Consider the following 23,053-nt stretch of genomic DNA (forward strand, 5'->3'; position numbering starts at 1 on the left):
ACACCGCTACCGGATTATAAGACTCACCCCTCACTTTTGCGTTAAAATACATAAGGGGGGGGGTGCGTCTTATAATCGATAGAATACGGTAATAGGGCAAATGTAGAAACGACCAAAAGTATTCAGAAGGAAGGAAACGCGACAATGAAGATCGCACGCGCAGAGCAGCGACATGGAACTCGGGGCGGAGTGGTGAGCCAGGCCCGAGGAGATGGATTCTCTCTCGCAACAAGACGCGTTCGTGAGTTTAGAGTACTGTACCGGAGGTAAAGAACAATGTAAGATGAAATACAACAAAAACGGATGGAGCGGTGGTGCAGTGGTTAGCGGCGCTGCGTCATCAACCTAATGCCGGGCGCCTGTTTTCGATTTCCCGGCCACGGCTAAAATATCCGTAGTGAGTGTTATGTGAACCGGTACTGACACCTCATCTACTACCCCCACCAGCGTGGTGAAGAATGGTCAAATAACCGTCAGAATCAACAAGGCATACGGGAGAATGCATCGTGAACAGCGGCCGGACAAAGGGCTATACATGAATACAATTACTATTAGCAGCAGCATACTATTCGAAAACGAGTATATTACCCGTCTCAAAGTTGTTGACAGATGTTACAACAACGAATTTAAAATAACACAGCCTTAAAAATGGAAACATATATAGTAGGCAGACGTTTAAGGCAATGACCCTTCTCTATGGCAGAGAGATCGACCGATTTGCAGACGGATGCTCATCGCGGTGTCTTAATCAGCAAAAGCGATTTTTTTTTTGGGAACTGGCACGTGCACATATCCGTGATGACACGTGAATACAATTAACTCTAATAATTAATAACTATTATTAAATTAAGAACCCTTTCTTTCATTCCACATCTCCGCATGAAAATACAACGATATAATCTTAGCCTGTGTTCACTGAGTTTCCAGCTTGTCGGCTGCGTGTGTGTGTGTGTTTTACGGAAATGTAAGTTCACGGAAATATGTTCACAGCAATAGGAAAGGCGAGGTTCCGTTCACCAACTGAGAAATGAACCGTGCCCCCCATGAGCAGCCAGAGGTGGGCGATTACTTACGCGTGAACAGCGTGGTTTCATTGCAAGGTTAACACGTTACCTCTCAACGCGTCAGTTTGGCTACGTACGGTGCGAAAGAAGTTCAACATACAGATCTGTCCCCTCTGTAGGGGGGGGGGTGGGTAGGTGCAAGATGATAATTATCGTAATTATAATTCAAAATCAACGAATTTTAGTGCAAAGTTGTGATGTTGCTATTTAACGACGTTGCCCTTTATTAGAAAAATATCGGCCACATTCATCAACAGGGCGCATAAAGGTGAGAGAGCGTTGGCGTTTATTGCATCGTCTGCAGGCCGTGCGGCTTGGAACGTGACGCCACTCCCGCTCGTGCAGAATCAGAATATGTATCGGTGCCGCGTATGCGCGCTTGCATTATATTGCTCGCTTTTACTGGGAAAAAAATATCAAACCCGAACACATTCGTGAATCACACTGTGCGTGGCCTTATAATTAATATGCATATAATAGGTGACGTTTCGGGCAATGATCCTTCTTCGTAGCAACTCGCTGTTATCTTCCGTCACTGGCAAGGCCGGCCCCTTACATTTGAAACGCTGAATTGTAAACTTCGCTTTGCTGTATAGCTGATAATGAGAAATCCTCTCTCGCACGATTTTCTGACCGCATGCACGCCTGTCACCGGGCACACGCGTGTGTGCACGCCTGTCACCGGGCACACACGTGTGTGCACGCGTGTGTGCACGCGCGTGCACACACGTGTGTGCACGCCTGTCACCGGGCACACACGTGTGTGCACGCGTGTGTGTTTATCCCAGCCTCAAACGAGTACCCCGTGCGGTGCGTAGTAAGCATATGCACTGGGGAGACAAAGGCGGCCGCGCTGTCAGTTGGTCACCCACCCCCATCGTGTGCCGTCCCGGCCTTCATAGATACTACTCGCTAACGGCACTTGCCCCGGCAGACTGCTCAGGCTACACGCGGGATATCTTTCTCTTTGTGCATTTGTCTGCGATGCAGCGGGGTTTCGCAAGCGCGCCGCGCTACAAAGCGGGGCAAACTTGAGTTCGACTCCCGCCCGTGGAGAGGGTCAGCCGTGAATGGGTTCTGGAAACCGGTCCGGGTGTGCCTTGACTCGCTGTAGGTTGACTCAGCCTCAAATAAAATCGGCAGTGCCCGATGCTGAGTAATAAACCATAATACAGGTTTTTTTGGGGGGGTTAGATCGCGTAAATATATGAATGTGTCGTTAAACCCGCCACCACCCGGCACAGCCAACTAGTAAGGGTTGTCACGTAAACAGAATGTGCCAATTCGTTACTAGTACAGCACACCGGTGTGTTGGAGAGCCAAAACATTTGTGTTGTGGCTTGTTCTGTTTACGTGACAAACCTTACTAATTGGCGGTGTCGGGTGGTGGCGGGTTTAACGACACATTTATATATTTACGCGATCTAACCCCCCCCCCCCCCAAAAACCTGTATTATGGATGACATTGGTCGCGAAAGCCTGCTGCTGCGTGTTAAACAAGCGATACACGTGAGCACGGCTTGTTCCACCCTCGCACTCGTTCGCCGCGCCGACATTCAAAGGTTCTGGACGGACAGCGCTCGTCCCCGACTGTCTGCCGGAGCGCGTGAACGTGTGCTGTGTTCACGCGCGTGCGTTACGTGTATGTGATGGGTTCGCGCGATGCGCTACGAACCCCGGAGACTCGAGTTCGATTCCCGCTCACGGCGATCACCGGCGACTCAAGTCTCAAATGAGTACCTGGTGTGATCATCGTCGCTCGGGAGACAAAGGCGGCCGGGCGTGGTGCTTGCCACCCACCCCCCTCGTGTGCGGTGCCGGCCTTCATAGGTGCTCGCTAACAGCACTTGCCCCCCAACAGTCTGGTAAGGCTATACGGGTTATCTTTGTCTTTGTGTGCGAGTTTGAGTGTGTACCCTATGCGTGTACGTGCTCGTGTGTGTGTGTGCATGCTATTATACGATATGTGTGTGCGCATTTGTTTCACAGAGCCGTGTGTATGTTGTGTTTAATTGTGCGTGCCCGAGCCTGCGTAATGTATTTGTGTGCACGTCTGTGGGTGTTTGTGTGTCTTCGTCTTTTGTGGGAGTGGCGCAGTGGTGAGCGCGCTGCGCTACGAAACCAGCGACCCCAGTTTGATTCCTGTTATTGGTCATCACCGGTGATGAACCGGTGCTGGGCCTCCCCTATGTCGACTCAACCTTTAAACATTAGTACATGGTGCGGTGTGTAAACATCAGTACTGGGGAAACCAAGGCGGTCGGGCACGGTGCTGGACACCCACCCCCCTCGTTCCGGCTTTCATAGGTGCTCGCTAACAACACTTGCCCCAACAATCTCTTAAAGGTCATACGGTGCAGTCTTTGTCTTTGTGGGGGTGGCGCAGTGGTTAGCGCGTTGCGCTACAAACCCAGCGACCTGAGTTTGATTCCCGCTCATGGAAATCATCGGAGATGAACCCGTTCTGGGCCGCCCCTTCGTCGACTCGACCTTAAAAACGAATACATGGTGCGGTCTGTTAAAGATCTTTGTCTTGTTTTTGTTTTGTATATCCCAGATTGCGCTCGTGAGGTTGAATTCCATGAGCGAATGCTTGATCTACGGGTAACCTTAATGCAACGCGCCAACAACATTTGATAATTTTACTTTGAATACAAACGACTGTATGCAGGAATACATTATTGATTGTTGCAGGGAATACCTGCCACTCAATCCACCAACAGGCAACGATGCATATGCTTCAACAGAAAATGTTTTTTAATTAATTATCACCAGTCCCCATGGTGTGAAGGGCAGTCTCCAAGTCTAATCCACGCGATCTCTCTGGAAGGGCCATTGCCCGAAACGTCGCCTATTAAATATTTATGCATGCAGGTTAGAGTCGAAGGTGAGTGGGTAACGGCTATTGTACCACGTGTCTCCGGCAGGTGGCAGCAGAAGGCACATGACCCCCCTGAACCTATTAAATAAAAACGTGATTTGGTAATGCTGCTGCTGCGTTGGTAGTGGTGCACACGCACAAATAACACATACTCAATAGATTTGTAAAACATACTGCGGATTTATTTGTAAAATATACTGTATATTTATAATTGGCGACGTTTTGGGCAATGTCCCTTCTTCATGTCAGATATTTAGAGAGGCTAGAGAGATCGAGTGGATAATAAGACGTACCACGGGCATGATGAGAATTCAAACTTTAAGATGCTTCCTGATGAACAGTGTTTCAATTGCATTATGAACACTTATTTACGATTAACAATTACCAGAAACGCCGCCTATCATATATTTTCATTTTAAAGGCCGCAGTGTTATTTACGAGTGTGTTGGGTCATTTTAAATAAGCAGTCTGCTTCCCATATCTGTCTCTGCACATACAAAAAAAAATCTAGGATATATTTGGTTGAACACGTAGCAGGCTTTTGCGACTAATATCATCCATAATAGAGTTTTAGTTGGATTAAATCGCGTAAATATATTAATGTGTCGTTAAAACCCGCTACCATCCGACACAGCCAACTTGTAATGGTTGTCACGTAAACAGAACGTGCCAATTCGTCAAATCGGTGTGTTTGAGAGCCAAGCCACAACATTTACAAATGTTGTGGCTTCGCTGTCCAACACACGTGGTGCTGATCACCCACCCCCTCGTGTGCTGTGCCGGCCTTCATAGGTGCTCGCTAACAGCACTTGCCTCAACAGTCTGTTAAGACTATACGGGTGATCTTTGTCTTTGTGTGCGAGTTTGAGTGTGTACCATATGCGTGTACGTGCTCGTGTGTGTGTGTGCATGCTATTATACGATATGTGTGTGCGCATGTTTGACAGAGCCGTGTGTATGTTGTGTTTAATTGTGCGTGCCCGAGCCTGCGTAATGTATTTGTGTGCACGTCTGTGGGTGTTTGTGTGTCTTTGTCTTTTATGCGAGTGGCGCTATTATACAGCACTTGCCCCAAGAGCCTGTTTCAGGCTACACGGGGCTCGTGAAGGATGTCGCTGGGCAGTTGGAGGCAGTCGCCCTCCAGCAACAACGGAGGGCAGAGTAGCAACGCTCACAACAACGAGCAGAGCACCGGGCGGATAAAACGCAGCGAGTTCGCACAGCAGGGGGCACAGGTGGTGCATCAGCCAGCCGAGTCAGTCGACCTTATACTGCATAGCACCACCTGCAGGGTCTGTCCCGTGACCTCCTGCCAGCAGCGAGCCTCAGATACTACACGTGGCCTCAAGGCGCACACCTAGCCTGGCAGAAGCGCCGTGTTGATTCGACCTTTAAAAGGGGAGTACCTGGGGAGACAAAGGCGGCCGGGCGTGGTATTGTACTGACCAACCACCTCGTGCTTCATAGGCACTCGCTAACAGCACTTGCCCCAACAGTCTGTGAAGGCTACACGGGTAATCCCTGTCTTTATTTGCGTGTGTGTTTTTGTGTGTGTTTGTGTATGCGTGTGTGTGTTTGTGTGTGTGTTTGTGTGTGTTGTGTGGACGGGGTTCCGCAGGATTGGAAGGATGCCCTGGTGGTCCCCCTCTTTAAGAAGGGGGACCGCACAGACTGTAACAACTACAGGGGCATCTCACTCCTCAGTGTGCCGGGAAAGGTCCTGGCAAGGATTATTCAACATCGCCTTGCTAGGCACGCTGAGGAGAGGCTTGCGGAGCCCCAATGCGGTTTCAGGAAAGGGCAGTCCTGCACAGATGCTATATTTTCTGTCCGTCTGCTACAGCAGAGGTGTAGGGAATTCCAACAAGACCTACATCTCTGCTTTATTGACCTGGTCAAGGCCTATGATACCATCAGTAGGCCTGGGCTCTGGGTTGTTCTTCGTGCTTTCGGAGTCCCTGACCCTCTGCTCACGATCATTAAGGACCTTCATGATGGTGAGCGGGCCCGGGTAAAACTACGTGGCCGGGAGTCAGAGCCTTTCCCTGTACACTTTGGGGTGCGACAGGGATGTCCTCTGGCTCCCACATTATTTAACATCTATTTTGACCACGTAGTTCGTGAAGCCTTCAATAGCTGTACCGGGGGAATTTCCATTTGGTACAGATATAATGGGAGACTGATCGATGCCCGGGTGTGATCAAGGGATGGCTCCATATTGGTCAACCACGTTATGTATGCCGATGATTTGGTAATATCTGCTCATTCAGAGGAGGAGTTGGAGACGCTGCTGCTGAGACTGGAGCTTGCCACTAAGAGGTGGGGCCTTACCATCAGCCCCACCAAAACTAAGCACCTGCCTGGGTATTTTGTACCATCGGACACTCCACCCCCACAACTCCCAATCGGTGATGGGGCAATAGTGGAGAGAGTGGAGAGTTTCCCATACCTGGGCAGTGTGTTTATGACCGGCTCTAGTTTAACAGCAGAGGTCTCACTCCGAATCAGTCGAGCGGCAACATCTTTTCATCGGTTGCGTAACGCTGTGTGGAAGCTACCTGGTCTGTTGCTTCGCATGAAGCTTCAGGTCTTCTCGGCCACATTCATTCCCTCCCTTCTCGACGCTTGTGAAACGTGGACCCCCGTAATGGAGCATCTTCGCCGGTTGGAAACATTTAGGCTGGCCTGCCTACGATCCATCCTGGGTTTAACCAGGCTGGATTGTGTGAGGAGCTCACAAATCCTTGAAAGATCTGGGCAAAGTCCCATCGGTGAGCTCCTCCGGCAGGCAAGGCTGCGTTGGCTGGGTCATGTAGCCCGCATGCCCAGCCACCGCATGCCTAAACAGCTTTTGTTCGGGCGGATCGAGGGGGCTAAACGAACGCGGCACGGGCTAGAGAAGAGATGGAGTGATGTGGTACAGGAGGACGTGGAGATGAGTTGACTTGCCGATGACTGGTACCAGCGGTGTCAAGATCGGCCTCTGTGGAGGAGGCTCGTGAAGGATGCTGCTACTACTGGGCAGTGCCAGGCTAGGTGCACCTTGAGGCTACTGGGCAGTTGGAGGCAGTCGCCCTCCAACTACAACGGAGGGCGGAGGAGCGACGCTCAAAACAACGAGCGGAGCGCCGGGTGGCTAAAGCACAGCAAGTTGGTACAGGAGGGGGCACAGGTGGTGCATCAGCCAGTCATCTCGGTCAGTCGACCCGTGGCACCTGCTGGGTCTGCCCCGTGCCCTCCTGCCAGTGGGTGTTCGACACTTCACGTGGCCTCAAGGTGCACTTGGCCTGGCACAAGCGTCGTGGTGACGTCACCGCCACTTAGTGGCGAATGGCGGTTGTTGTTGTTTGTTCATCTCCCGCGTGCTTCCCCCACCGAGGCCGGCACGCCTGGTGCCACAAGTCCGCGTCGGCTCCGCGTGCTCCCCGTAGCTGCACAATACAGGAACCTTCGTCCTTTGCGGGAGTCGTGAGAGCGACGGGGCCCACGACCACCACCACCATCAGCGGCGGCGAATAAACGATCCGCGCCCGTACCTCCCCCCCTAGGTAGACTCGGCCTGAAACCCCCGCGAGAAACCCAAGAAACCCGCCAAGTCTCCCACAACCACCCGCGCGACGCGCAGTCAACGCTCGTGCCGGCTCGCAGTCGTCTTTTGTGTTTATATCTAAACGTCTGAATTAAAACCAAACTCCGCCAACATGGTAAGTTGTTCCTCGCCTAGTGTGAAGCGTTGTCGACGTAACGCGAGAGAAAATGTTTTGTTTGAACAAGTTACGACAGCGTATCGCTTGATGCGGTGCGAGGCCTTAATCGGCCGTTGCTCGAGCCTGCCTTGCCTGATTGCCCTGCCCGGGGACCTCGCTCTTAACCTGGCGGCCACAAAAAGTACCGCGGCGGCTTAGGCCCCATCACCGATGTGACGCGGAGTTAAACAAATTGAACTCGGCGATGTTTAACTTTATAACGAAGGCTTTTGTTGTTTTTTAGTTTCGCGCGCTGCATTGGTAACTGGGCTTGCGAGTGGGGGCTTGTGGAGAGTACGGCCGATGCGTTTGCATGCTGTTGAGTGATAATTAATGTTTGCATTGTCATTGTACGCCGAGCCGCCGTTCCGGATCGCTGTATGGAGATAACTTTCCACAATTTGAAATTGTTTATTTTTAAATCAAACAATTATATCTGTGTTGTGTAGTCGTACCATTTTTTGCATAGATACGCACCTTGCAAAAAAACTATTTTGTGTACCGAACCTCCAAACCTGGGGTCTGGAATCGGACAATGCACGCCCATCCGATTTTGCTAGATATTAAAGAATAAAAGTATTTGGATGAATGGGCTGAGTATTTGGGTTTAAAAATAATATCGGTACTTTAAACGTGTGCGTAAAAGCTGTACGTATGAGTTTACCTCTGGTCTGCTAGTATATGCCTGTTAACAGCTTTTCAATAGATAAAAATACACGTGTCTAGACCTGGCAGAATAAAATGCCCGACTTCCCCAAAAAATAAAGGTACCAGAAGATTAATTGTGTAGAGAAACCAAACATTTAGAGGTTGAACCTCTGCGATGGCAAAAACTTATTAATTTCCGGTGTTGTATGTATGTTGAACTTCTTTCGCACCGTACGTAACCAACCGTGCTAATCGGAGGTTCGGGATTTCGGTGCTAATCTTGACCACTTGTTCCTTATAGCGATGGGTCCCTGCCCTAAGCCCTATTTACGTTTATTAACAGTCAGTATATCGATATGTAAGTGTGGAGAACAACAATCTCGAGACTGATGGATGACAGGACCGTCGAGATGTGAAAATATGCAAAGTCCAAGACTGACCACAGTCGGGAAGGAACACCCAGACTCAGGACTTAAATCTAGGGTCGCGACATTGCTCGCCTCACAGCCATTTCGAGTCTCGATAAGTCCACACATTGTGAGTTAGTCTTGGCTCGGTGTGACACGGCCACAGGCTGACATGCAGGACGCCAGTCACACGTCCATTGAGCTCCGTGATCCACCCAGACTGACATGGGCAGCATCTAAATGACTTTCAATTTAAATATAATTTCATTACATCTGTAAATGGTATCTAAATTGTTTTAAAATCACACGAGATTTTATTATTTGGAAATGTGTATCTGTTACATTCCTCCAATAAGTTGTAATTTTAATGTAATTTTCCCAGCTCTGAGTAACTCCACTGCCTCCCAGCTACTGTAAAACTTGCAGTTTTATTCGGAAGCCACTGGAGCTATGGGCTTTTTAAATCCGGATTGAAAACTAATTTCTGCAGAAATGCTTATTGTGTTTAGTTTGTTGTCCTTCCCCCGCACCTCCGATTAGCACAGTTGGCTTCGTACGGTGCTAAAGATGTTCAAAATACATACAAGTGAAATCGCCGATTGATATGCCATCGGGCTTGCTCTCTGACCCTGCCGTGTCTCTACGTCGCCGCAGTCGATCATGTCCTACAACGGCGGCGCGGTGGTGGCCATGGCCGGCAAGGACTGCGTGGCCATCGCGTGCGACCTGCGCTTCGGCGTACAAGCCCAGATGGTGTCGAACACCTTCGAGAAAGTGTTCCCCATGAACGAGCGCCTCTACATCGGCCTGGCCGGGCTCGCCACCGACGTGCAGACCGTGTGAGTGAGCACCGCAGCGGCGCGTTAAAAACCCACAAACTAACGGAATAAAACATTTAGAATTTATAATTGCGCAGGTTTGCGTTTCCTTCTCGGAGAGAAAGATTCGGAGGCGAGGGAAACCACAGCCAGAATCGGCACCAACAGTTCCGATATTTGGATAACTACGCAGACCATTTTTCCTTCACATATCCATCTCTCTGCATAATGCAATAATTGATTCTGTTCTATTTCTTTGAATAATAGACGTTATAGTGCCTTTAGGGTTTCAAGTGGCTCTCGGGTTTACATGAACCAGTCATAGTACGACGTACCATTCTAAAATAATTGATTATAATGTCTCATTTGATTTCTCTACCGTAAAAAAAACTGTGCGTGCAGGTCTGAACGGTTGCGTTTCCGTGTGAACCTGTACGAGCTGCGAGAATGCCGCCCCATCAAACCCAAGACCTTCATGAGCATGGTGTCGAACCTCCTGTACGAGCGCAGGTGAGGCTGCCCGCACACACACAGATAAAGATCCCCCCTGTAGCATCAACAGACTGTTGGAGCAAGTGCTATTAGCGAACAGCGTCTATGAAGGCGCGCACGGCACACGATCGAGGTGAGTGACCAGCACCACGCCCGGCTGCTACCCTACTCTGTTTTTTTCGGTAAAGTCACGTAGGTAAATTCACGTAGGTAAATTTACCGAAAAAACCAAAAAGTATGAATCCTTGCAGTCACGAAAGCTTCAAATCTAGAATCCGAGAGGGATTGTGGGCTGTTTCGTACTCTTCCGGCCAACTTTGCAACTCCACTGTCTGGGCCGTGCATTGTACCGGCCACTAACATCAAGGCACCCTGAGACGATGATACATCTCGCTCATGAGATTTGATGAAATCAAAATCGGCCCACCGCTAATGCTGCCTCAATAAACAATTGCTGTTTGGAAATATGGATCTTAAACAACCCCGTAGACAAAGAAATTAAATCATACATCACTGATGAAACAAACCTGGCGGTGGCGAGATGTTAACTACCTCGCCTGGTACACAAGGTGGTGAGATCGATCCCGACCCTGGCGCCTGTATATTTGGATTTTGTGTCTCTCCCAGTGGTGGTGGTGGCATAGATTTTTCTCCGGGTCCTCCGGTTTCTCCTGCACGTTAGTCAACATGCGTTCAAGAGTATTCAGTTGCTATAAATGTGCACTTAATGAGCCACTTTGTTGAGCTATCATTTGTGTGCAGGTAGCTTCTGAAAAAAGAGCTATACAGCTCAGAGTGGGCCTTACCTGACGAGGTGCTCGTGCGGTAAGAGCAATGAGGTTTGGTACGCTGGCCATGTTATTTATTTATTGGTGTTTCCGTGCGCCGCAGGTTCGGACCGTACTTTGTGGACCCGGTGATCGCGGGTCTCGACCCCGTCACACTGGCACCGTTCATCTGCTCGCTCGACCTTATCGGCTGCCCCATGGTGACGGAAGACTTCGTGGTGAGCGGCACGTGCTCCGAGCAGCTCTACGGCATGTGCGAGTCGCTGTGGGAGCCCAACATGGTGAGCAGCCACTTCCACCCCCCTCCCCGCGGAAACACGAATGCGTGCGCAATCGAACACTCGTGAAATTCCGCGCGGGGCGTTATCGAAAACACGCATGACAACCAAAAACACACACCTGTGCAGATGTCTGAAAATGCACGGACACATCAACCACATGCATCCAACGTATTCATGTTAAACAAAGATCCTGCGTATAGTCTTAACAGACTGTTTGGACAAGTTCTGTTAGCAAACACCTATGAAGGCTGGCACAGCACACGAGCGGGTGGGTGGCCACCACCACACCAGGTACTCATTTGAGGCCGAGTAGACCTAGGGGAGCCCCAAGACTGGTTGAGATAAGTCACTGGTGTTGGCCGTGAGCCGGAATCAAACTCTGGTGGCCGGGTTTGTAGCGCAGCGTGCTCACTGCGAGACTTCCGCTCACCATTTATGCAATAAACACGCCCACACACAACGCACTTGGACAAATGCTAACTGTAGCCTTTGACCATGGTTTGCTGCTGCTGCCGATTGTGCCGTGACCAGGAGGCGGACGACCTGTTTGAGACGATCTCGCAGGCCATGCTCAACGCGGCCGACAGGGACGCACTCTCCGGATCTGGCATCCTTGTGCACATCATGTACGTACCACGTGCACCTCATGTACATACACCCCATGTACAATGTTTACAAATAGCAATTGTCTATTAAGGCAGCATTGGTGGGTGGGATGATTTTTATTTCACCGAATCTTATCAGCGAGGTGTGTCCTACACCGTTGCCTCAGGGTACCTTGTTGTTCGTGGCCGATAAGATGGACGGCCCAAGTAGCGGAGTTGCAAAGTTGGCCGGTAGAGTGCGAGAGAGCCCGTGTCCATGACATTAACATCGCCTCTTGTTGCCTTGATTTGTAGCACACCTCCGATTGGCACGGTTGGCTACGTACGGTACGAAAGAAGTTCTACATTACATACTGCGTGCACATGATGTACGTACCGGGCCCGGCCTGGGGCTCTACGTGGCGAGGACGGGGGAAGCTGGGATTTCATCCCTTCAACCTTTGAGTGGAGCAATGAAATCGGGTTATGTTGCAGGGAAGATGGACTGTTGCTTTGCGAGAAAGAGATTGGGGGTGGGGGGGACACAGAACGTGGACGATGATACAATGACTTAGAACGGATGTCATACAGGATCTTTAACGTTTCCTTTGCGGTGGTAATCGTCACTCGAAACGAGTGGGGGAATTTGTAGGAAAAACATAGCCGCCATCTTTGTGTGTAAACCGGCTCGGTTTGGTGTGGTTTCAACTGCCCCACGGCCGTGTTTAAAGTAACACGTCGTGTTTTTCAGAGAGAAGGACAAGGTGACGACTCGCAAGCTGAGGACCCGTCTGGACTAACTGACCAACCCCGCTGCCAGGGTGACGGGATCTCGCCGCAGTGTCAGCGAGACTCTCACAGATGCGTTTCCATTTTTATTCACAAATCTGCGGCAAAAAGAAAAGACGGAGGCGTTGAATAAAGCCAATTGTGTTACAAACAGTCCACTGCTGCTGTCCCCCGCGTCTCTGTGCACAAGCCATTGATTGGGGTAACCGTTCCAGAAATGTGTTTTTTTATGAGTGGTGAATGTAGCAACTCCAGTGGCTGCTGGGGTCTTGTGTATATGTTGAACTTCTTTCGCACTCTACGTAGCCAACTGTGCGAATCGGAGCGGTGTGTGCATGTGGGGAGCGGTGATGTATTGGTTAGCGCGCTGCACTACGAACCCAGTGACCTAAGTTCAATTCACGCTCATCGGCTTTGATAATTATGTGACCCGAATGTTGGACTCGACTAGGTCGACTCGGCCTTAAATGAGTATCTGTTGCGCTGGGGAGGTGCGGGGGAAGGACGTTCAAACCACGAATCGAAAAACATCCAGTCACGTGTGCACGATTCCACCGACTTCAGAATTATTACGAATCAACATTACCATTGGCCCAAAAAGAGTAAGGACAACATTAGGATTTTTAAAACTATATTTACAACATAAAACGTATAAATACAATAAAATTGCCGCTTTGGGGTGGCAGCAGCTATTCAAGAAAATAAGCGTGGGGGTAGGGGGGGTTAGGTCAATGTAACAGCAGCAAGAATACTTGATGGCATGAAAACACGAGAGAGGAGTTTACACCTTGCAGTTGTGAAATGCGCTGCAGCTCGCTGTGGGAGGACTGCAGAAGCGGAGCGGCATGGGACCCCAGGGTAACCCCAGGGCAACCCCAGGGTAACCCCAGGGCAACCCCAGGGCAACCCCAGGGCGTCCCCTAGGCGCTTGCACGGGTGGGTCTCTTCACTGAACAGGGGTAAACCGCAATGGCGCCGCTTGTGTTGTCGGTGTAACCCACCATGGATGACCTCTAGCGGGAACGCTCGCACGACGACGAACCCCTTTGCAGCCTCCGGCTTGGGAGCCGCTCCCGCCCGGTGATTGCAGCGCGCACAAGCGTGTGCAGTATTTAAACAATATATATGTAGCCACGAGCGGTAAACTTGCAACAAATGGCACGTGTGACCACGGAATCGGACGCCACGAACACGCCACGGGGAAGCCACGAGGCGGCATTGCGTTTGCGCGCGTGCCGACAAAGGTGCTCTTTTCTCTTTCCCCCCCCCCCCAACAACCTCGTCGACTGGTTACCGGAGTAGGCCGTGAATGATGGGCAGGGGTGTTGAGATGTATACTGGTAGGATAGCAATGTTCGATATCCGAGCTGATGAGATGCACGGGTCAGACAACCGAGAGAGTACGTTGACACGGCGCGTAGGGTTAGGCGTGCTCCGATGCGTTTTCGGGTTTAACCGCGAGATGTCCGGCACGATGTCCGACGTTTCGGTCCGTCGGCTGGACGAGAACCAGAATTCCTTTCCCGAAGAAGATCCCAGCACGTGACGCGCAAGCCGTTGGACAGCGTGCCGCACAACACGCGCGCCGGACGGAACGCGGTATAACGAGCCGAAAACACCCATCGGAGAGCCATTTTGCGAAAAACCGTGGAAACCTACACAGTCGTAGAATGATCCACAGTCCAACACCCACCCTGGGGGACTCTCCCAGCACAACCCCCCCCCCCGTTCCGAGTGTGCTTGATAGGCACTCATTCTACTGCAGCCACAGGAGGCTTGGAGCCATCCCCTTGTCCCAAATCAAACCACCAGGTGTCCTCGCAGAGACGCGGGACAGATTGAGAAATGCATGCAATAATAATTAATAATCGTCGAATCACGGGGTTTCGCCCCGCTCACCGGGGCTTGCTTTTTGAAAAGCAACGCTGTGAAATGTCGAGGTCATGTCGGTGCCGAAGCGGTACACCGAGATCGTTAATTCCGAAGCGTTGCGGTTCCACCAACTCTTTAAGCAGCACCGAGGTGTTGGTATTCTTTATATTTAAAAGCACTTTTTGGGGATCGGTGACGCTGGTCAGGCGGCGTAGCTGGCAAATGTGCAGGCGGTGCAATTGCACCAGGGCCCAGGAGAAGAGGGGGGGGGGTGGTTGGGCCCCCACTTTAATCCCCTGTACCAGGGCCCATTGCCAAGCCACCGACGGTTGTCATCACGATACCCGCAGGTTTATCCAAATCCCCCCACTCGTCACGACTTCTAGGTCTCAACATTCTCCCACAAGCATCATCACCAGAGGCAGACCACGAGCCTCTTCTCCCCCCACCCCACCGGGGGCTATTGGCACTCTGCAACGCCGACGCTCCGCTGCTCACTCCAGGATGCTGGCCATGAAGTCCAGGAAGCGCTTCGAGTACTGCTCCGGGTTGACGGTGGAGACGGCTCCGGCCTGCACGCGGGCACGCACGCAGGGCACAGCGGGCACGGCTCACGAAACGGCCACCGCGGTTTGGCCTTCACAGACCGCTGGAGCGAGTTCTGTTGGCGAGCGTCGATTAAGGCTGGAGCGGGGCAGGGTGTGGCTGGCGGTGTGGCCAAAAACCGTGCACCTGACCGCCTTTGTCTCCCCAAGTGTTCCCCTGCTTACACGCTGCAACAAGGCGTGATATCGTCTCTCGTCACCGTGGTGGTGTGCATGGCCAGGAATGAATACAGTGCGCGCAAACACATCCACACATACGTGTAAAAATTCACACTCGCACAAATAAGACAAAGATCCCCTACCCTTATAGCTTTACCAAACTGTCGGGGCAAGTGCTGTTAGTGAGCACCTATGCAGGCTGGCACGGCACACGAGGGGGTGAGTAGCCAACACCACGCCCGGCCACCTTTGTCTCCCTATTGGCGATGTTTACCCACTGCCCCAGGTACTCATTTGAGGCCGAGTCAACCTAGGGGAATCCCAGGGCCAGTTGAGATAATCGTCACCGGTGTTGTCGGTGGTCAGAATCGAACTCGGGTCGCCGGGTTCGTCGCGCAGGCCAAGGCGGCCAGCTGTCGCCCTCACCCTGCTCTTGACGGTCTTGGCTGCGTGCGCCGCCTTCCTCTTGGCGTCGTAGTGGGTGAGGATGTCGATGATGCCCATGTAGTACACTTCCTTGCGGCCGGCACCTGTGAGTAGTGAGAGACCCGCTTTAGGCACCGGCCGTAACCGGGAACCGAACCCGGGTCGCCGGGGGCGTAGAGCAGCGTGGCGCTAACCGCGAAACTACCGCTCCTCACACACACGCACACAAAGATCCCCCGTATTGGCTTCACAGACTGTTGGGGCAAGTGCTGTTAGCGAGCGCCTATGAAGGCCGGTAAGGCTCACGAGGGGGTGGGTGGCCAGCACCACGCCCGGCCGCCTTTGTCTCCCCAGTGGTGATGTTTTACACACTGCACCAATACTCATTTGAGGCCGAGTCGACCTACGGGAGGCCCAGGACAGATTCAGATAATTGTCACTGGTGTTGGCCGTGAGCGGGAATCGAACTCGGGTCGCCAGGTTCGTAGCGCAGCGCGCTAACCGCTGCGCCACCACGCACACACACACACGCACACACACATGCACACACGCATTCGGCCGTACTCTCGTGTGCGACGATGGCGTAGATGCTGCCAGTGCCCGAGGGGGCGGCGCCGGCGGCCGCGGCGCCGGAAGAGCCGGCGACGGCACCCCCCCCGCCGGCGGTGGCAGCCTCCGGCGAGGCGGCCCCCCCCGCTCCCCCGCGCGCCGCGGTGCCGTTGGCGGCGTCCACGCTGCCGCGGCCGACCCTGCTCCCCTTGCGCCAACCGCGGCGCCGCCGCTCCTCCTCCTCCTGCTCCGCCTCCGCCTCCTTGGTCTCCTCCTCCTCGTCGTCGTCCTCGTAGTCCTCGTCCGCCTCGTCGTCCACCTCGTCCTGGTCGCCCGCCTCCACGTCGTAGATGCCCACCAGGAGGCTGTAGCCCATCATCTTGAGCTGCACCAGAAACTGAGCGCACGCGGACGCGACGGACGGGCGTCGAGGTGCAGCCCCTGCAAGTGCCCGCTCACTCCCGCCGCCTGCGGGAGGTGGGGGGTGGGGCCGCTGTGGCTTGGCCTGCCTGAAGAGGTGGGGGAGTGCCCACGATTTACCCCACCACGAGAGACCCACTGATCGGCTACGGTGCACCAATCTACACTGCTGAGTGGATACCGGTGGTGGTGGGGGGGGAGGGGCAGGGGAGGCATAAAAAACCGGCCTAATTTTCTCAACCGCCGCGCCGGGAGGTCAAACCAGCCACCCCCCCCCCCCCCAGGTGCATGTCCAGTGTGCGAACCCCAACACCGCGGCGGGGGCAGCAGTAGCAGTGCGGCAGCGGTGGTTGAGATTTCACTCGCCACTAACATTTAACCACGGCCGGCAATCCAACTCAGGTCGCCGGTTCACAGTGCAGCGTGCGCAAACCACTGCGCCACCGCTCGATCTCCACCCCCCCCCACCCCTCTCTCCCCCACGTGCGCGCGAGTGACGAATTGCGAGGAGGAGCAGGAGCAGGCTCCAGCAGGTGGCACAGCTGCACCGTGACATGAACCAGCATGACGCGACAGCTGCCCCCACGTGTTTTCAGGCCAGCCTCGGGGTGGACACCTGCCTGGGTTTGACCCGGAACAAGTCTGGGGGTTGACATTGGCTGTGTTCGTGCGGCAGGAATCGATTTCTTCCGAGTTCTGGTACCGGTATTGTGCAGAACTTTATTGCGGGACACCGCACCGTTTTTAATAACGAACCCAGGGATGACCGGGAATATCTCTGTGCTGTGGAGAAGGTGGAAAAACCTCGGCCTCTACAGCCACTAGAGGCTGCTACGTTCACAACAACGTTAAGAACGGTTGACTATTGAATTTGCAGATCCCGCAATCGGTGCTTGGTCGAAATCTCTCGCCCAACAGTGCAACCCTCCGTGTTCGGACGACGACGGCCCACGGAAGCAGATATCCCGGAGCGACCTCCGAGGTCCCTTCAAGTGACCACTTATCCACAGTAGGGGGCCGGCAGGAGATGCGGGGGGGGGGCAGCACTTTCCCACCTGCTCTGCGTACGAGAGAGTCAATGGCCGTTGCACACGCGATTAGCGCGCGTGGGGCTGTTGGAGGGCAAGCCCAACACGCACGCACGCACGCACGCGCGCACGTCTGGGTGCGGAGTCAGGCGGTTCGCGCGGCGGCTAAATCACCGCGCAGCTCTCTCAGCCTGCGCTAAGAAGGCACGGGCGCCAGACGGATAAAAATACCGCCACCCCCCCCCCAAAAAAAAAAAGAAACGTGGCCCCCCGCCACGGCCGTCATCTTGGAGCTCGCCCCAAGCCAACGGTGCTGGCACGTGCCGACCACCCAGCTAAGCAAGCACAGGCTCAGCGTCACAAGCACCTCGAAGGCCCCCACCCCCCACGCCCCCGACCGCCCCTCTCGGATTCGTGGTAAATATAGGCGTCCAACTCAGATACCTCTCTCTCTCTCTATATATAAAAAAAGCAGAAAGCTCGTAGTTTAAATAACGGCATTAAACTAGTTGCAATTGTGATTAGTCTGTTAACTTCATTATATCACACAACCATGATAGAGTTAAGGGGCGCAGCTTGTCCAGTGCATAATGTTTGTCGTAGTCGTCAATCAAAATAATAATAAAAATTTGCATAATTTATGCAAGCTGGGTGAGTAGGTGAGTGATTGAGTTGGTGGGTGAGTGGGTGGATGGATGAGTGGCACCCTCACCTCCACATCCCTCCTGAGCTTCTCCAGGAAGGCCTTCTTGTCCTCCTCACCGATGACAATCTTCTTCTTCTCGTTGATGAAGTCGTTGTCCTTGAATGTTGGAAGGTCCTTGGCCTGTGTGGCCACGGGCAAGAGAGACACGGAGAGAGAGACAGACAGACAGAGAGTGAGACAGAGAAGACAGAGAGACACGGAGAGAGAGACAGAGGAGACAGAGACACGGAGAGAGACAGACAGACAGACAGAAGGTGTGAAAAGCAAGCCATCCTGCCATGTAAATAATCCACCTGGCACCCACTGCACCTGAACTGATTTAATCGCTCCATCTCCTCGGAGGACGTTGTTCTCGGATGCGATTGTGTTGATTGGATACGAAAGACATCCGTTACGTAACATTTTTGTTTTTAGTTTTGTAATGCAAGGCTGGCTTTATGGGGGGTGGCAGGGGCGAGGGGGCTACAGCGTGTAATAAAAAAGGTATATATTAAACTACGTGTACAACGAACGATCGTGATGTTGAATCAAGTTTGTACACAATTCAGCCAAGACCGGCGTAAAGCAATTTTCTTTTTTTTAACAAACACGATCCACCATCACTCCCTCAACCGCTCTCTCTCGCTCTCACCCACTCACCCGCCAACTCACGCAACCACTCGCTAACACCTTCACTGTACGTATGTTGATCTTCCGCACCGTACGTAGCCAACCGTGCTAATCGGAGGTGTCAGTGAAGGACAGCAAACTAAACACAAAAAGCAGTTCTAAAGAAATACGTTTTCAATCTAAATGATTTAAAAGGGCATAGCTCCCAGTGGCTTCCGAATATCGGATGGAAGAACGTTCCAGACGGCCGCAGAAGCGCATCTCAAAGCGCGCGATGCGGTGATCACCGACTTTGTTCGACCGCCCACCGACTCGCTCGCCCCTTCACTCCCTCGCCCACCAACCCGCTCGCCCCTTCACTCCCTCGCCCACCAACTCGCTCGCCCCTTCACTCCCTCGCCCACCAACTCGCTCGCCCCTTCACTCCCTCGCCCACCAACCCGCTCGCCCCTTCACTCCCTCGCCCACCAACTCGCTGGCAAAAACTCACCTTCTCCTTCTCGCTGGCTTCTCGAGACAGCGTGCAGCCCTACAGGAGACAGACGTAGCCACACGGAGACACAGACAAGAGAGGCACACGGAAGAGAGTTAACGGCGAGCGCCTATTAAGGTCAGCACGGACACACAAGCGGGCGGTGTGGATCGGCACCACTCCTGGCCACCTTTGTCTCCACAGTGCTGATGTTTAGACGCCGCACCAGCTTCTCATTGAAAGCAAACTCGACCTCAGGGAGGCCTAATTCCAGTCCAGATATCGCTCGTCGTGGGTCTTTCTAGCCCTGGCTGGGAATGCAACTCAGGTGGCCGGGTTCGTAGCGCAGTGCGCTTACACCACGAGGCCACTGTTTCCCAGCCATACAATACGTGCACACGCATGCACACACACACACACCTGCTGGCTTACACCACTCAGATAATATCAACCATCGCAGATCAACGAAATGCAAACGGGCCCGTCGTTTTCAGTCTAATCTAATCACAACGCTGCCAGTCCCACTCATTGGCAGACAGCAGCTGCAGCTGCAGCAGCAGCAGCAGCAGCGACGAGAGCCACAGATGCAATTAGCGATCACAGAGGCATCGGCCACCGTTCGGCACACTCACAAACAGTCCTCCGCTTTTGCTACGAGCCTTTTGGATCAGAATCATGACTTAGACCGGACGAGTCCGATGACCTCTGAAGCTCTTTTTAGCAGAAGTCCAGTCGGGGGTGGGTCAGCCAGTGAAAACAACAAATAATACAATGAATATTCATCTTTTTTGAGAGCCACTGCTGATCCGCTCACTCACGCATGTGGAGGAGCCGCGTTGGGGGTCAAGCCACGAATACTGCGCTAGACGTGTTTGGGGCGCCACGGTGGCTAGGAGATGTTGACTACCTCGCCTGGTATACAGGAGGTTGTGGGTTTGATCCCGACCCTGATGACGCCTGCTGTATATTTGGAGTTTGCATGTCTGGCATCATCATAACGGTGGCTAGGAGATGTTGACTACCTCGCCTGGTATACAATAGGTCGTGGATTCGATCTCGACCCTGACGCCTGCTGTATATTTGGAGTTTTAATGTTCTCCCTGTGGTCGTGTGGATTTTTCTTCAGGTCCTCCAGGTTTTCCCTCCGCATTGAGAATCAACATCATTCGAGTATTTGGCTGCTTTACATTTCCACGTGATGAGCCACTTCGTTGTGCTATCATTTGCGGCCAGGCCACTTCTGTAAAAGGGCTATGTAGCTCAGTGGGCCTTACCTGGTAAAATAAATATTTTTATTTATAATTTAGTTTAGACTCCACAGCCACCTGGTCACCTCACGCAACACGGCAGTAACCTCACAATCTTTCCGACTTGCAAGGCACACGCTCACGTCACCGCACGCCCGGTTCATGTTTGGTATTATCCGGTTGCATTTGTCTGGTAAACAAAGCAAGCTGGGACCAGTTTCTACTTCGGTGAGGCTCATCGGCAAGGCACGGGGCCTCCGTTACGGACAGCAGCACCAATCGGTACAGAGAAGTTTAAGTTGATTTTGTTCAGCCAGGTGAGAACTCAGAAATAAGTCTCAATCGTCCTGGTTTTACCCAAGATCGTCCTCTTGTTGAGCGGGCAGCTGCTGTCCCGTGCAATGTGCGAGTCTTCCCGGCCGGCACAGTAGAAGTCCCGGCTTTTGTCAGTCGCGTAATGACGACGACGACGACGACGATGCCAATGCAGCGATCAAGACAATGCGCTGGAAGCCAGCAGCTCTTTCCCGTCTTCTAACATCGTCAGATTTTCTACCTCGTCCCCCCCCCCCCCCCACCCACGGTGCCCCCGGAATGTTTTGTACGGCAGAAGTTGGCGACACCCCGCCACGGCCGACAGCGATGGATTACCGGGACACGCGCTTCATTTCGGAGATTTGGGGCAAATCGTCTCGGACGCTAAATTTCTGTTGATGCGTCGCGTGGGACCATCTGTGCCCGGTTTAACAACAAAAATTCTATGAATACCCCATCTCTCTCTTTCAGCGAGAGATTTAGTTCATTTTTTATTATTATCACCGTCTGTGTGATCACTGCAGCCCACTAGATTGGAAAAAAAAATTGTTGTACTGTACATCTCCGCTCCCACGTGTATGCTCCAGAGTGGCGAGGTATGGTCAAACAATCCCCCCTCAACCCGCGTGGGACGCGAAGGCCATCATCCAGCAGTGGACAGACAGACTCTACCTGTCTAACCACCTGTGTATCCCTGTATGTACGTCTAACTTCTTTCGCACCGTACGTAGCCAACCGTGCGAATCGGAGGTACGGGGGGGCAGGGGGGAGGGGTGCGTTCTCGAGACGTTGCCACACACGCGGACACACGCACGGTGCAGCAGCAGCAGCATCAGCAGCAGCAGCAGGGCGAGTCTTCCCCGTCGTGACGTCAGAGCCACGGGCAGCGCTGCGGGCACCGCGGTGGGGGTGGTGGCGAGGCAGGACGGGGGGGGGGCAGGGCGGGGGGGGTGCGCACCACGGCACAGGAATGCGGCGAGGACGCCGCTGACGCCGCACCGACGGCGCTCCTCCGCCGCTCGCGGTGACACAGCGAGCGCGGCGCGACGGTGGCCCAGCGCCGGCACGGGTAGCCGCCTGCTGTTGTGGGCGAGGTTCGTGGTTCTAATCCGGCGCGGCCGCCCAGGTTAATACTGCCAGCGTGTTAACGATGGAGATTAATACTTTAATTTATATCGCACGCGACGTCCGCTGGCTTTTCGCGGCGGGCGTCGCGAGAGACCCGGCGCCGCGCGTGTGCCGGCGCCAAGGCTCGAAAATTTGCCGCGTTTGAAAAGCCGCAAGTTAGTCGACTGGGTTCATACGCGGCACATCCCTGCTACCCCGAGAGCATCAGAGCTTGGGCAACTGCTGGTGGCCGCTGGTTTCTGGCTGCCTTCCGGCTCGTTGGCGACTTTCTGGCGAATGGTCCCCTTCCCCATCGTGACCGCTCTCATGTTCGGAGATCGGGGCGCCTGTAGAATAATTTACCCTCTGGCACATAGCGTCGTCTTATATGACCGGGATCTGTGCCTCATGTAGGTCGACTCAGCCCTAATAATTTGCTGGTGTTGCAGTGGTGGTGGGTTAAACGTCAGCGTTGGGGAGTGTGTGTGCGCGTGGGTGTGTGCACGCACGGCTGTCTGTAAGGATACGTAATTACGCGTGTTATATCTTTGTCTTTGTATGTGTGAATGTATGCGATCATGTTTATGTATGGTTACTGGACAATGTATACATATATACACAAACACGACCATACATAAACACACAGGAGACACATATAAATATACGCACACAGATATATCATGCAAACAGTGTCGAGTGTACACACACACAAACACGCCCCGTGGCATTTAAAGGTTTCCCGATGACATTTGCTTCCGATGTGGAGCTCGCGTCCCAGACCGGTCCTACGGGTCCTCCTGGGCGCCACGAGGAGGCGCGGCCGCCGCTCTGCGAGAGGGCCGCCCGGAGCCTCCCCACACCGGCCGGGAGGGCGGCCACGCGGTGGGGCCGCCGCGTGGCCCCTCGGGGCTGGAGCCGTCAGACGCTGGTCGGGCTGTTACCAGCGTTGTCCCCTTGCGCCGTCCGAGACCGGCACTCCGATTTGCGTGGGAGAGCTCGCGGGACACTTAAAACTATCTACTAAAGTTAAACTATATATA

General features: G+C 53.2%; 2 protein-coding genes across 2 annotated transcripts in view; one reads left to right on the forward strand and one right to left on the reverse strand.

Moving 5' to 3' along the window:
• Positions 1 to 7,372: 7,372 nt before the first annotated feature.
• PSMB3 (proteasome 20S subunit beta 3) lies at positions 7,373 to 12,654 on the forward strand. Its single transcript, XM_078866695.1, has 6 exons — positions 7,373 to 7,649; positions 9,401 to 9,585; positions 9,967 to 10,074; positions 10,948 to 11,125; positions 11,657 to 11,751; positions 12,461 to 12,654. Exons 1-6 carry the CDS (start codon positions 7,647 to 7,649, stop codon positions 12,507 to 12,509), a joined length of 618 nt encoding a protein of 205 aa, XP_078722821.1. The 5' UTR covers positions 7,373 to 7,646; the 3' UTR covers positions 12,510 to 12,654.
• PIP4K2B (phosphatidylinositol-5-phosphate 4-kinase type 2 beta) overlaps positions 12,544 to 23,053 on the reverse strand; it is a 35,874-nt gene continuing 25,364 nt past the window's right edge. The window contains exons 7-11 of the mRNA XM_078866689.1: positions 19,363 to 19,401; positions 18,270 to 18,383; positions 16,125 to 16,506; positions 15,561 to 15,664; positions 12,544 to 14,942 (exon numbers count right to left, since the gene is read on the reverse strand). Of these exons, the coding sequence (XP_078722815.1) occupies positions 14,865 to 14,942; positions 15,561 to 15,664; positions 16,125 to 16,506; positions 18,270 to 18,383; positions 19,363 to 19,401 (717 nt within the window). The 3' untranslated portion in view covers positions 12,544 to 14,864. The remainder of the gene's footprint in view (positions 14,943 to 15,560; positions 15,665 to 16,124; positions 16,507 to 18,269; positions 18,384 to 19,362; positions 19,402 to 23,053) is intronic.

This window comes from Lampetra fluviatilis, chromosome 2 (genome assembly GCF_964198595.1).
Source record: "Lampetra fluviatilis chromosome 2, kcLamFluv1.1, whole genome shotgun sequence".
In the NCBI taxonomy this organism is placed as follows: domain Eukaryota; kingdom Metazoa; phylum Chordata; class Hyperoartia; order Petromyzontiformes; family Petromyzontidae; genus Lampetra; species Lampetra fluviatilis.